The 15,603-nt window shown below is 32.8% G+C and overlaps 1 protein-coding gene across 8 annotated transcripts in view; it reads right to left on the minus strand.

Moving 5' to 3' along the window:
- Positions 1–15,603, minus strand: part of Kcnt2 (potassium sodium-activated channel subfamily T member 2) — a 387,627-nt gene that overhangs the window by 137,613 nt on the left and 234,411 nt on the right. For all 8 annotated transcript variants that reach the window (XM_058583690.1, XM_058583689.1, XM_058583687.1 and 5 more), the window contains one exon: positions 233–341. In XM_058583690.1, the coding sequence (XP_058439673.1) occupies positions 233–341 (109 nt within the window). The remainder of the gene's footprint in view (positions 1–232; positions 342–15,603) is intronic.

Genomic DNA, 15,603 nt, shown 5'->3' on the forward strand with positions numbered 1-15,603 from the left:
AGATGCAACAAGTTATCTAAAGAGTACTAAAAAAAAAAAAAAAATCTAATGACTTTCAACTTTCTGTGAATTTTGAATCCCTGAACATATTTCTATTAGGTGAAAATAATTCCCACAAACACAAATATAGGTACATATCTCACTATATATGTTGGATTTTTAAAGTTGTAAAACACACAACTGCACTTATATTATTTTAAATACGTTATCTTAAAGAAAAAAATATACTTACTGCCCTCTAGAGGTATGAACCAGTAGTGTAATAAGTGTAGATGTTGCTGGGCAAATACAGTTTAAAGCTAACATGGCGTATTTAAATTCTTCTTCACAAACAACATGATCTGTTTGAAATAAAATAGGTAAATTAGAATAATTTACCTTGGGAGAGTAATATTTTAAAATGAAAAATAAAACAATAAATAAAATGCCAAAAAGTCTCAATATGAACATAATTGTTTCAGAGATGCTTTTACATGTGCAATTTTGTTTCCCCAGAAATGTTTCCTAAGAGAGAGTTGTAGAGAGTGGGTTATGTAAGTGGGAGGGAGGAGGCCTTGAGAGTCTAACCATAATTCTTAATTAAAACTGGCAACTTTTGTACAGGGCTTAATCTTCTTAAGCCTTATATATACCAAGGAGGTGAGTTGAAGCTGTTTGAGGTACAGTCTGGTAAATGTATCACATAATTTGTAAAGTCTAGTTAGTTCTATTGACTTTATAGCACACAATACAACAGTATTGATTTAAAAACATATTGATTTACCAAATTCATAACCACACAGCATTGGTTTTAGTAGTTTTTAAAAGATGTGATAGATAATTTGCCTAGCACAGAAATAATAGATTTTATACTATATAAGCAACTGCAGTATCAATCAATAAAAATTAATGCTAAATTAAATTGAAGGTATGCTTTAATCTTAAGACCTCAAAAGATGATAAGTTCAAGCCAGGAAAGATAATAACTGGTAGCTAAAATGCAATGTGACATACAACAACGGATAATGCTGGAGATGGTGGCACATGGGAGGGGGCAGGCTAAATCTATAGGGGATGAGGCCACTCAGCCCAAGTGTATTTTATTATAATGTAATGAGGCTTCAATATGCCAGATATTTGATTTTCCACAGTATTTCTTATTTTGAAAAACAAAACCAAAAAAGAAATCCTCCCCTCCCAAGTGAGCAATTATACCTTGTATTTTAAAAAAGAGTCACTGTTGAGATTCTAAGAAAAGGCATATCCTTAAGCAGCAGATAATAGTTTTAGCTATTAAGGAATAGAATACTGAAGTTGTTGGCCAGATCTATAAAATGAACACAAGAACCACACAATTCAGGTAGAAACAAAACAAGTTAATGGAAAATAGTTTAGCAAATGCAATGACTATGTAAATAGTATACTTAGTTTTACTTTTTTTATAATTTAGCATTTGAAATAGGCCAGTTCATATTTTTATAAAACTTTAACTGATTTACTTTAAATATTTTTGTCTATTATATTTCATGGAAGAAATTATATACTATAATTATATCTCAGGATTTACACTCTATACTATCAAGGATCTCGTAATAATCTCAACATCTCTCACTCTTTCTATCCTTATCTTTATAATGATCTTCAAGGAAAATTTTTAATACTATATAAGTACTTAATACAGGAAAGGCTAGAAGATTCAAAATACAATTTTGAGTTGTGGAGAAGGATACCCAATAGTTGCAAAAGAATAGTGCATTTAAACTATCATTTCAATATTTCTAAAAATAATTTTTGAGTAAGTATAGCCAATATGTTAAAAAAAAGTCATAATACTGCAAAATGCAGAATGTTATTAGAGTGGATCCATACGATAGCAATCCATAGGGGACCCATAGATTTCAAACCAAAATGGGAATATATAATATACAAACTGAGAAAAATATGTACATTTGTTATGACACAAATTTGGTTTTTTTGTTTTTGTTTTTGTTTTTATATTGTTTTGTTTTTGGTACCAAGTATTGTACCCAGGGCTGCTTAATCACTAAGCCACATTCCCAGCCCTTTTCATTTTTTCCTTTGAGACAAGGTCTTAAGTTGCTTAGGGCCTCACTAAGTTGCTGCTAATGGCTTTGAACTGGCCTACTGTGTTGTTAGGATTATAGCCCTGCACTACCATGCCTCACTACAAAACAGAATTTTTAAAAATCAAACTGTAACAGAACATTTGGAAGGTATGAGTACCATACACGCAATGCCACAGAAAATTATTAACTTTCCCATACAATAATGCACAAACTGTATCTTTTCCAGCAAAAGAAGATGAAAAAATATGGTGTTTGTGGGATACTTTGAAAATATTCTACCTTAATTTCTTCCTTCCATAGTTACAAAGAAATATATTCGGTCCTTTCCTTTCACTTTACTTCAATGAATGTGTGCATCTGAGTGGGGAAAGGGATTGCTGTGGGAAAATCATGATGTGTTGTAGATAGTTTTCAAAAACTCTATATTTTATTCATATAATCAGTAGAAACTGGAAGGAAGGAAAAAAACCTAATAACTATCAGGTAGCCATTTTTGTATTTGCCTACATCTTTTCTCTATAGTTGTGTAAAATTTTTATGATATGCATCCACTGTTAAAAATAAAAGTACATACATTATCATTAATGGCAGCAATTTTGTCCACAAACAAATATATGGTTTGTACTGATTTAGAGTAACATACTGAATTATCTAGGAACATAAACATGATGTAAATAAAGGAATTTTTATGCTGTTTAGCATTGTATGTATGTCAATAATAAATTTAACATATTTGATTACTATATATTACCAGTGTCAGCATTGGTCCTTGATACATTTTAATGGTACAAAATTCTGTCTTTTCACTGTGTTCTCTTGGGTACTTATACTTGAACATTTACATATTGAAAAACATGCTTCTCTGTTATTAATCAATTCCCTCTGATTCTCCCTCATGTTATAAACAGAATGTTACATTGTTTTAAATTTGTGTGTTCAGATAGTTATATTTACTGAGTTTCATTGCAAAACTGTAAAGGAAATGTTACAAAATATTTACTGTAAAAAGGGAACATTGGATCAGATAGAATGAAAAGCACTGTCCTAGGTTTGAGTTAATATATAATTATTGCAAAATTCCTTGTTAGACAAACAGTAAAATCAGTATTCATTCACTTAAAAAAATCTATTTAAGCTCCACGGATGGCAAACATGAAGGGAGAACTGCGATAGAATATTGAATTGGATAATAATCTTCATTAGCATATATTATACAGAGCCCACACTTAATCTGCAAAATAGAATTGATTATATCTTTAAAGCTCTCCTTTTAGGTCTAAATATACCCTTCCCTGTGGAACATGTTTTTAATACTAACCAGTAACCTGTATACTGAATTAAAAAAAAAAAAAGGAAAATATCCTTTCAGGCTACATTACCCCTCATTTCCCATCGCCATATGACAGAGTTTATTAATTCATTAAAGTCATATTTCTCTCTATTTACCCACTCCCCTTTCCACTCTCACTAGTTCCCATGGGTTTCTAATCCTTGTCAATAATTCCTGAAAACATCAGACTGCACAACAATTTTTTTTTCCAAATGTTAGGAAAGCTATATGTCTCGCTGATCAAACACAATACAAGTATCTAAGGAGCAACTTGGTCTTAAAAATATATGTATATTTCTGCATTTAGATGGGATATTTGTACTAATTGGAAAAAAATAAAAGATTAAATAGCTTCTGAACAGTTCAATGGGCAATAACAGTTCAATGGGCAATAGATACAGTGGGCAATAACACTGAAAGGAGGGAATTTAGAGAAACATGAATCTAGAGCTTTAAAGAATCATTTTCATGGACATCAATATCATCAAATATATGACCAAGCAGTGTTGGAGAAAGTGACAGTGAGCTAGCACTTTTTCAGATATATAAGTTACTTATATTTCCTTTTCTAAGACATTTCAAGTTATGGACCTCAATTTTTATCAAATATTTTTCCAATTAAAAATGGAAGACAGCAAGGCAGCGCACGCTTGTAATCCCAGTGGACAGAGACGCTGAGGAAGGAGGATCGCAAATTCAAAACCAGTCTCAGAAAAAGCAACTCAGTGAGACCCTGTCTCTAAATAAAATACAAACTAGGCCTGTGGATGTGACTCAGTGGTCGAGTGCCCCCCTGAGTTCAATCTCTGGTACCAAAATAACAATAATAATAATAATAATAATAATAATAATAATAACAACAACAACAACAAAGAAAACGTAATATAAAATTTAGATATTATATGAATGCATAAAGCAGAAATATCTTCATGACAGAAAGTGCTATTTCCCCCTACTGTACAGTTTTTCCTTTGTATGTAGAAACCAAATGTCAATAGATGAGGTAGCTGGAAAGCACAAGAATTACCAATTTATGTTGACAGCAGCTTGATGGTTCTAGTGCTATCTAGAGATGATCTAGTAAGAATTAATAACCTTGTAAGCAGAGAGGAAAAGGAAATAGACATTGTTTACTTGCATCCAGAAATCTAATCAGGAGTCCAGAAATCTGGACACTAGCAAAACTAAAAACAGTGAACCAGATCCTAAATAACAGGAGATGACACTTTTTTCTGAGCCTTTATCAGAGGCCTCCCTTTAAGATTTCTCAGCCACAACAAAGCCAGACCTGTAGCCAGGATCAGATTAAGTGCTGTGTTGCCTTCCCACCCAAAACATGTTGTTTAAGATTATGTCAAGGGAACAACTATTACAATAGAGAGGGAGATGTGAACAACAAAATTTTGGTGGCAACAAAATTCAGATTTAAAGAAAGTTCTTAGAAAACAAATTTGGGCACAGTACTGACATAGAAAGGACTAGAAAAATTCCATTCCAACTTCATCTTCAGTGGTGGCTCTAGAGAGTAGTGAACAAACAAAGCAGAGTAGGAGATAATAAACACATTTATGACACAGCTTTAGGGGACTCCTGATTCATGTGCCATAGTACATGCTATGGACCAATGATGCCTGTGGGCCTCCCATTCTTCACTTCTCCAAAAACCAATATTTAATTACTGTTATCTTGCTCTACTATTGTATATCCATATGGGGTGGTGATAGTGGGGAACAGCTAGCAACTATACTGATTGTATATATTGTCAGATCATTAGGAGCCCCATCTAGATCTGATGGGATTATCCATATATCATGGACATTGAGCCAGACACAGCTTTTGATGATGATTGAAGTATTTTTATAGAGAAGAGATAAATGTTTACAATATAAGTATTTTTAAAGTTGTACATTGACTCTTGGGGGGGGTCAAAGATTGGAACTGTGGCTTAAATTACTATCTTCTCGTTTCCATTCTTTCTTCCTTTTAGTAGAAAGGGGTTTTATTTCACCTCACCCCACCACAATTCAGCTGGATGTATAGCCTCTGTTGTAGAAATTGTGCTTCTCAGTTTCCCTTTTAGATAGAGGTGGTCACATGACTAGGAGATGCCTGGTGGACTATGTCCGAAAGTGTGCAACTTCTGAATTAATTTTTGTAGACAAAATCACTTTCCTTAAACTCTTTCCTTTTTTTTTTTTCTGGGAATACCACATATGTGGTGAAAAGGCAGCAAAAAAAAAAAAGATAACTCATTGTCATACAACAAATCTGTCCATTTTTCATGGCTTAAAATTTCCCCTCTTTTGTTGAAGAAAGCATTATCAAGCCAAAAGTATATTTGTTTCATCTTGCATTCCCTTCCTATCTTTTAAAGTTTCTATTGGTTTTTATTTCAACCTCTCCTCTGCTGCCAGTTGACAACACATAACACATGAGATCAAAAGGTGTCACCATGGGGTGTGCCAGGCCATGTACAGGATTTATGATCTCTCTGAGCCTAACTCGCCTTATCTCTGAAACATAATTAACAATGGCACCTACTTTATAAGGTCTTTTTAAAAAACATATGTAGACAATAAGCATAAAATGCTAACCAGAATTTTAGAGTAGTATATATCATCACAATCATGCATTACTTAAAAAATAAAAAAGATAGATTTCAATAAACTCTTGGAATAATGCCAATCATACATTTTAAAAACTCCAGTGGCAAAACAATATAATATTTTTACATTGTTATATAATTAAAACATTTCATTTCGTAAAAATGCTCAATTTTGCATGAATACTCATATAGAGACCTGAATTACTTAGTATGTCCAGAAAGTCATCTGTCGGTGCTAAAGTTTAGATCTTATGTGTCCTGCAAATATCCATGTGTTCAAGGCATGGTCCCCAGGTTGGTACTCTTGGTACTTGGTAGAAGCTATAAGAGGTAGGGCTTAATGGGAGGGCTTTAGGTACTAGGAGCATACTTGTAAGGGGGATTGTAGGACTTAGGTCTCTTCTTTATCTTTTTCGCTTCATGGGCATGAGGAGAGCATTCCCTCCACCCCATATGATATGCAACATAATACGCAACCTCACCCAAAGTAACAGGGTCAGCCCATAATGAATTGAAATCACCAAAATTGTATGACAAAATAATTTTTTTCTTTAAAAGTTGATTATCTCAGTTATTTGTTATCATGATGGGAAGTTGTCTCTTACAGTAGAATGAGCATGAAACTCTTAACAGAAACTACTTCAATGGACAGGAAAAAGTTTGACAGGGATATGAATTTTAATATAGTACTATTGTGTAAGATTTTTGGTTTCTTTTTATTATTATTTTCAATTTAAAAGTTTTAAGAACAGTTAAAATTAAAGATATAAATTTATGCATCTGAATCCATTTTTTAAGTCCCTTTTATTTTATGGAAAATAAAATTTATAATTTTAACAAGTCAGAAGAATCACATTTACAAAAGCCTTTATCATATTCACATCCCTGTTCGGGTACCAAGGAAAGTCTTCGTGGCAGTATTTTCTGAGCTTTTCTATGATTTAAAGTGTGACAAGCTTGTTCCACACAGTTGCTAGGTAACAGTTCTTTGGAAAGCAGTAAACACTGGAACATACACTAAGCCAATCCAGTTCTGGGTTTTGATTTACAGACATCAAATACCCTTTAGAAAAGACCTTGTGAAGACAAACACAAACCAGGGTCAATTTCAAAAATTGAACATTATTCATTTTAATTTTATGGGGGAAATTTTATTACATTGACTAAATGAACAAATTATGTTGTAAAATCTGTCCTATATCTTTGCTTATTAGATTCTGTTTATAAGCATGAGTGGGTTGATTGCTATGAAAATTGACTCTTTTTCCTAATATGAAAACAGATAACAGAGTAAGCAAGTCATTTTTATTTTGACCCTTCTGTCTTAATAAAATAACCAAGCATATGTGTGTGCATATACATTTGCACACGTCAGAGATTTTTGCCAATTGAAGGACTGGTAGGCATTCAACCACTAAATGGCTAAAAGTACATGTAAGCAAACGTTTAAAAGCTAGTTAATTTCACCAAATCTAACTTTTAAATATATAGAATCCAACAGTTTGCGATGAGCAACTCTATAAAACAGACATTTTGCATCAGTAATATTTTCTGTAGAAAGCATGTTTGTGTTTTCCTAATTGCTCAAATACTTATTTTAATGCTATAATTTTTGATGGATCATATTAATTAAATTTTCAAAAGGGGAGACAAATTTCTGCATCCTAGAGCAAAACAGCCTTAATTTCATTATCATTCCTTTCTTTTATATTTCTTAATAAAACATAGCAGTCTTAAGATTTTTGAGAAGTTATTATCTTCAGAACTCCAATTTCTTGAGTTCTCACCAAAAGCATTCTTTCCTTATTAGCCTTTTTTGTAACATAGTAAAAACAAGCAATATTTCAGCTTTCATGCTAATTGATACATATGTATGACTGAGTAAATATATACATTATATATATATATATATATATATATAATCTAACATATATATTATATATTATATATAATCAAACCTCAACAAATATAATAATACATAAAATTAAACTTCACCAAAAAGGTCCTTTGGTAAATAAAGTTGTAAATAGTTTTCAGATGAGTAATCAAATGTACAGAGAGGTAAAGTAACTTGCCTACATATATTATTATTTCTTTGAATCCAAACTGCCTTCAAAGAACTCTGCAACAACTACACAACTCCAAAATTGATTAACCAAACACCTAAAATAGATAACATAGTTTAGTGGCTTTTTTCTCTCCTTAAAGTACTTTGTAGGTTGCTACTTCCTACCAGTTATACAAATGGCAGCAGCAGTCATTAAATTGCTGATGATCATGAAAGTACAATCACTAAATTACCCAAACACCCAAGATGCAATGGGAAAGTCTTAGAGAATGTGGGAAAGTTTGCCCTGAAATCAATTTCATTTCTTTTCAGTTACACACACACACACACACACACACAACTACTGTGAAGTAAAATGATTTGAATGACTGATTTAAAACACTTGCAAAATGTTTAGGAAATTTATTAGTACAAAGTAAATACTGTAGTAAATGGTAAAGAGAAAATAAATACAGATTGTGGAAGACACAAAAGGACAACTTGCCTGCCTTTTGGGAAGAGAGAGAGAAAAAACACCCCTAAGAATATGCAGTTTAAACAAAGATTTCTAATGATAATTAAGGATAAATTCATAGAAGGGTGAAGGAAGTGTATATAGGTAATTTTCTTAAAAATAAAATTGGAGAAGTAGGAGGACATCCAAATGTTTGTGGAAATAAATTAACAAAGAAAGATATATTAAGAATCAGGGAATAAAATATTGATAGGGTGTGAGGCAACAGTGTCCAGCACAGAAAGGAAAAGAACTCCTTCAAATAGAATAGAAAAAAGTAGGATGTAATAACAAAAATAAACTCAGGCTGGGAAAGGCAGTTGTGAAGTTTTAAGGAATTTTTCATGCATTGGCTTTGTAAACTTTTGAAAACAGGAAATGAGATAAAAACACGAAACAGTAACTGTAAGAGCAAGGGAATATTTTCAGCTCCCTGAACATACATTTATGGAAACTTGAAGTCTGACCCATTCTATGACACAGAAGTTTGGTTGCTTATGCTTGTTGACTTTTAAGCAGGAACTATGGGAGGACAGAAAATCAAAATACTGATATGAAGCAAACTGAATCAAATGACAGAGCAGGAATTCTGGTTGTTTAAAGAGGGCAATAAAAGAAAGGAAATTAAGGCATAAAAGGAATCTAGGAAAAAAAGATGCTTTAGAGTATTATTTCTCAAGCGATTTGTGAAGAAGGACAGTGTTTTATTCTTTTTCATTTCCAATCCACTACAGATGCATGAAGTTCTACTGTACATGGGTACAGATAAAGACATGTCTCCTTATATGTAATACACTTATGATTTTGATATGAACCAAATTAGGTCACATGCTTTCAAAAAGACAATCCATTGACAATGCCCTTGGATATCATGGCAAAATGAATGGCTGTATTTAATCAAGTCCCCAGCAAGAAATAAAACTGCTCTTTGCACCACAGTGAAGAGCACCACATGAGATGTCCTGATGAGGTGGAAGGAGAATGTTTAGATAGTATCAAGTGATTTAATAAGCAAAAGATAAAAGAGAGGAGTTTGAGTTTGGACATTGTAAGATCTGAATAGTGTCAGTAAGACTGGAATCATAAGATGGTTACAAGGTCCAGACATACCTTATACTATGTATCTTTCTCATGTTCTCAGGAAGTTTTTAAGCACTAAACCAGAAAATGAAACTGTTGAACCAAGCATTCTGTAAAGATTAAAATATAACACTAGCTTAACACTTGCAGAAATACAACATAAAGTGGGGAAATGTGGAAAATGTTGTCCTTTACTTAATTTGAAGGAACATTGAATTTGAAATCAGACGAGTTTTAATCTTTGATAATTAACCAAGTAAGTCTCTGGACAACTATATCCATTTTCATATTAGATTTAATGGCATAGCTATTATTATCTATTTTACAGAACAATAAATAATGTATAGCTGAGAATACTGTCCCTCAAAAATATCTATTCTTTCTGAATTCTAAATAGATACTTGAAATTTACTAAGAGATAGCAGATCTTAGCAAATTTGCCACTATATATACATACAAAAAAAGGATTATGTGAGGTTATGAGAGTGTTGTCTTCTGTTAATCATTTTATAAAATAAGTAAATTAAATCATAACATTGTGCTACTTCAATTTATACAATATCATTTGTTAGTTCTACCACCAACACAAACAAAAAAACACTGTAAACAATAAAAACCCTGTTACTTCGGATTTAAATGCCCTGAAAAAGCATACATAAAGTCCCATAACAAGTAAAGCTTGTTTCTTCCTTCATAAAATTCAATAAATAGAAATAAGCACTGACATGCGTCCATACCTTTCCCTTAATGAAAGAAGATGCCATGATGTGCAGGATCCCCCCAAAGAAACAATAAAACAAACCCAAACTTGTGATTGTCAAATACAAAGAGTTGTAGTTGGTTTTGGTAGCTTGCTACTACTCTGAACAAAATTTCAATGGGAGCATCCCTTGTACTAAACAGTAAGGACTCACTATTGTTCACTGGTTGTTTCTTAGAAATTGCCTATAACAATCAAGTCTATTTTCCCTATCCCTCAAAAATATCTATTCTTTCTGAATTATAAATATTCTTTCTGAATTATAAGATATACAGATGCATTGACAATAAGATAGATATAGGTAGGTAGATAGAGAAATGAGAGACAGATGCTATTATCAACTAAGTATTCACCTACTAGACTGAGTTAAGCAATATACCAAAAATATAGAAGTTCCAGGTTCATTAGGAGGCATATACAGTTTAAAATGTATTTCTTAATGTAAAATGAGGATAATTTAATGAGACAACTGACTCAAATGTTTTGTCTACTGGTCCATACCTTCTACAGATTACCATTCCTCAATACTACCCACATTAGCTGCTGTCCAGAACTCTTCAACATGATATTCACAACATGTTCCATGAAATAAAATTAGTTTGACATATCAGTCATTATCAACACACTAATTTTTACCTTAGAGGATAATTCTAGGGGTTGATAAAAAGTCTGTCATAAAAAAGTAACTTTGGGGGAAAATATGAAAAGTCTATTTTGAACTATTAACTGATGAACCCAGATCACTTAAATGCAAGAAGGACACACTGACACATTTGAAAAAAAAAAAAAAAGAAAAAATTTCTATCACTTGAAAACATCATAATCAAAACCCAAAGACAACTTTCAAATTGGTAAAAATGTAATATATAAAGACAAAATATTAATTATTTTAGGATATGAAAAATCCCTATAAATCACAATGAGAAAAGTAATTTCCTCTGTAGAAAATAAGGAATCAGGGAAATGTTTTATATTTCAATGCTCATACAATTAAATAAAAAATAGATACATAAAAATGTACAACTATGTTTATCAAAAACTAAAAATTAAAATGAACTGTTAGAGGCAACACCACAGATATTTAAACAGCACATATTCTTGCAAACAGAATATAGATCCAAGTCCACACTCTACCACTTAGTACAGCAACACCCATGCTTTATTTAATTTCTTTATGCCTCAGTATCCTCATCTAAATATTGGGAAAACAGTTGAATAGGCCTGTAGTTGCTAGTCTCTAGGATAGTCACTAATGGTGTCCTATCCAGGTACTAAATCCAGTGTCATCCAAGGCTTTGTTCTCCCTAGGATCAATTGCTCTAGGAAAAGCCAGATGCCACATCATGAGGACACTAAGGAAAGATCCACACAAACAGAAATAGAGGCTTCTTCCCCATAGTCAGCATAACTTGCCAAGCATGTGAAACTCCTTTTGAAAGTACATTTTAGCCACATCAAGCTTTCAGTTAACAGACCCAACAACATCTTCATTGCAACATCATAAATATCCTGATTATTACTTCTCCCAAGATCCTGAAACACAGAAACTGGGAGATAATAAATACTTATTGTTTATTCTACAAAGTTTTAGGGTGGTTATGCAGCAATAGATAAATAATACATGCATAATAATCATAAATAATAATATATTATAGGGATTCTGGCCATGGAAATGTATAGGGAAATGTTCCCCTGGTGAGCAAACTCCCGGAGAGTAACAGGCACCCTGTTTCCCACCCATAGAATGCCCAACAATGTCTCTTAGGAACTAGTAATATAGAAAATACATTTGCAATGTCTAGCTGGTATGGCAATGCCCTGAGAAGCCTCTGTGTTAGAGCCTCATCAAGCCTCAACCTTGATTGCAGGCACATAGTTCCTTGGAATAAAGGAACTTTTTTTGCTACCAGACAATGGACTTTCTTGAGAACTGCACAAAGTTCCTAACATTGCATATTGCAACTGTGAAATGTAACTTCAGAATAAGCAACCTTACTGATACTCTAAACAATAATGTAGTTATGGTACTAATGATCTAACGTAACCTATTGATATAAATAAAGCTTGGCAGCTTGACCTCTCAGCCACTCTGCCACCTTCCCTGCCTATGCACCTTGTCTCTCTGTCTCCTCTTTATTATTTCTTTATAATATATGAATATATAAATGTATATATACACATATACCAGAAGGTATCCAAAAGAATGCAACCTAGGGGCCGGGGTTGTGACTCAACTGTAGAGCACTCAACTAACATGTGCTGGGTCCTGGGTTCAATCCTCAGCACCACATAAAAATAAATAAATAAAATAAAGGTATTGTGTCCAACTACAACTAAAAAATAAATATTAAAAAAAGAATTTAACCTATAAAAAGAGATTTAGAGGGGTCTGGAGTTGTGGCTCAGTGGTGGAGCCCTTGCCTAGCAGGTGTGGGGCCCTGGGTTAGATCCTGAGCACCACATAAAGATAAATAAATAATGGTATTATGTCCATCTACAACTTAAAAAACAATATTTTAAAAAGAGGGGATTTAGAAGAACAATGCATTCAAGTATACTATATGACCTGGGTGGTGTGGCTCATACCTGTAATCTCGGCAGCTCGGGAGGCTGAGGCTGGAGGATCAGAAGTTTAAAGCCAACCTCAGCAACTTATGGAGGCCTTAACCAATTTAGCGAGACTCATCTCAAAATGCAATAAATAAATAAAGTTAAAGGGCTAGGGATGTGTCTCAGTGGTTAAGCACCCCTGAGCTCAATCTCTGGATAAAAAAAAACAAAAACAAAAAAACAAAACACCAAACTATGTCAACATCACTTACCATTATTGCCATACTAGTAACCTTAAAGTTCTCATATTAATTTTTATTAAACCAAGGGGCAAAAGTTAAAAGGAATGTTGACCAATAGTGCAAGGGGGAACTTAAATATTTCCAGAGAATTAATTGGCACTGTGTATTAAAAAATACACAAATATATATACAATTAAACTAGAAATTCTACTAATAACATTAGCCTTAGGGATTTTTTTAAAATAGTACTGCTTTTTAAATTGCTTTATTTTTCATTTCTTATCAGAAACTGAATGAACATTCCCAAGAAGGAAGTAATTATTGGCAGACTCATTAGTTTTAGTCCTTATGATTTATTATGCAGAACAGCTTGCGGACTTAAATGAGAACTTGGCACCATGAATGTGAACATACTACAATATTAAGTGAGATTTGATCGTAAATTATATTGTGAAACAATCTGCTGATTTCATATATTCAAAAATTCATATTAACTTTTATGAATAGAAATGATAATTGACATAACCCCTTCATGTAGTTAAATAAATAACATACTTAGATAAAACCATTCAGAAACTTGATTATAGCATTAATTATTTTTGGTCATTTGGAATTTTGGGGAAATGTGTGAAAATGAAAAAGATCACTAATGAATTAAAAACAACCATCGTCATAAACATACCTTCTAACTAGTATTAAATATTCCTTTATAAAAATTACATATAATATTATATAGGAGGATTAACAGAAGCATTACCTTATTTTAAGAAATTTTGTTATCTTCTTAATTTCATTTGTATTGCTCATCACTCTAATATAACTGCAAATAATTTATAGTCAGATAATACTGAATCCCACATTCACTCATTTCATGTACCATTCTCAGATGGTTACATATTTTGTTTCTTTTTACATTTATTCCTACAAATAAAAATGACGTCCCTTTATTTAAATTTTATGTACAGCTCATATTATTTCCTCATGAGACATTCATGAATTGTGTTAAGAGATGTTAGCCGATGCCCCCTCCACTGTGGATTTCACAATATGCATTCTTTTACTATGTTCTACAAGAAATACACAAACACCTATGCTGTGTAAAGCCCTTCCTATTATTACCTTCAGAGAGGCATGCTAAGGATTAACATTTTAATGTGATATTCTGCTGGAAAAATCTTCAGTACCTTCTCTTATTTATAAGAAAATATCCAGAATTCTACAAGTGCAATATAAACTTTTGGATAATCTTATTTCTGCCTATTTTCCTAGTGCCTAGCTCCTAAAATCTGCTATCTTGTTACAGGCACATTGTAATTTTTCAGTTCCTAGGGATTCATTACACCATCTCCTACAACAGGTTTTTCCTATTTTATGTTCATACCCAGGAATTATTGAAATCTAATTAACCTAAGTGGGATTAAATTATTTCTCGATTCACTTATAGCTTACACATCCCCAACATAAAACTGAAACTTCTATTCCTATGGTCTCCTTGTTGCCCTTCTTTAAGTAAGCCATCGAGTAAGTTCTTACTTGCTCAACACCATCTTCCCCACTAGAATGTAAGCCATGGGGGGGGGGGGACAAGAGAGGACTAGTCACTTGTAACACAATTCTTTTAATCTTCACTACACTGTGCATGTAATGGTATTGTCATTTTACTTGTGAAGCTGAGAATAATTTCAGGTTCTTAGTGGCCATTTCATGTCCTATTCTTGTATGTAAAGTGTTCAATCTACCTATGCAACTCACTACTTTAGATTCTTAATATTGAAATTCTGCAGGTTCTTTATATATACCTGGGTGCAAATTTTACCCATATGTGTTCATTGTGACTATTTTAACCCTAGTTGTTTAAGGGCTGCCTTTCTTTAAATAATATAGGTATAGAGTGGTAGGATTAATTTTGATGATGGTTAATTTTCAGCTTTTTTCTTATTATTTTTTTGTTCTTGTTATTATTGTTTATAAGTTGAGAAATATTTTCTACCTAATTTTGAGAATATTCCCCTATGTTTTATTTTTGATATGTTGTAGCCTGTCCTTTAATCTATAGTATATTGTCAACAGCTCTCCATGGGCTGAGTGTGGATTGTGTAGCACATAGTACCTCTTGAGAGAAAAGGCCTGGCTCTTGGAACTCCCTGTCAAGAGATTGATCACATGATGCAGGTGCATTCCTCTCTCCAGCTCTGCCTAAGATACCACAGAGCACCTGAGATGGGTGTGACTCATAAAGATGTCAATCAATCTGTTGACCACAAGACATCATGAAGCAAGACTCCACCCTTAAAACTTTATCTCCCTCTGATGCTCCCAATATAAAATAAAGGGATTCTGGGCTCATGCTCTCTTTCTTTTCCAGTGTTCTTGCAGTGTGGAAGTTGACCTTAAAGTCGCAGAGCCACC

This window comes from Marmota monax, unplaced genomic scaffold, assembly GCF_021218885.2.
Source record: "Marmota monax isolate L192 unplaced genomic scaffold, Marmota_monax_Labrador192_F-V1.1 WCK01_AAM20220418_F8-fsc00326, whole genome shotgun sequence".
NCBI classification, from domain to species: Eukaryota; Metazoa; Chordata; class Mammalia; order Rodentia; family Sciuridae; genus Marmota; species Marmota monax.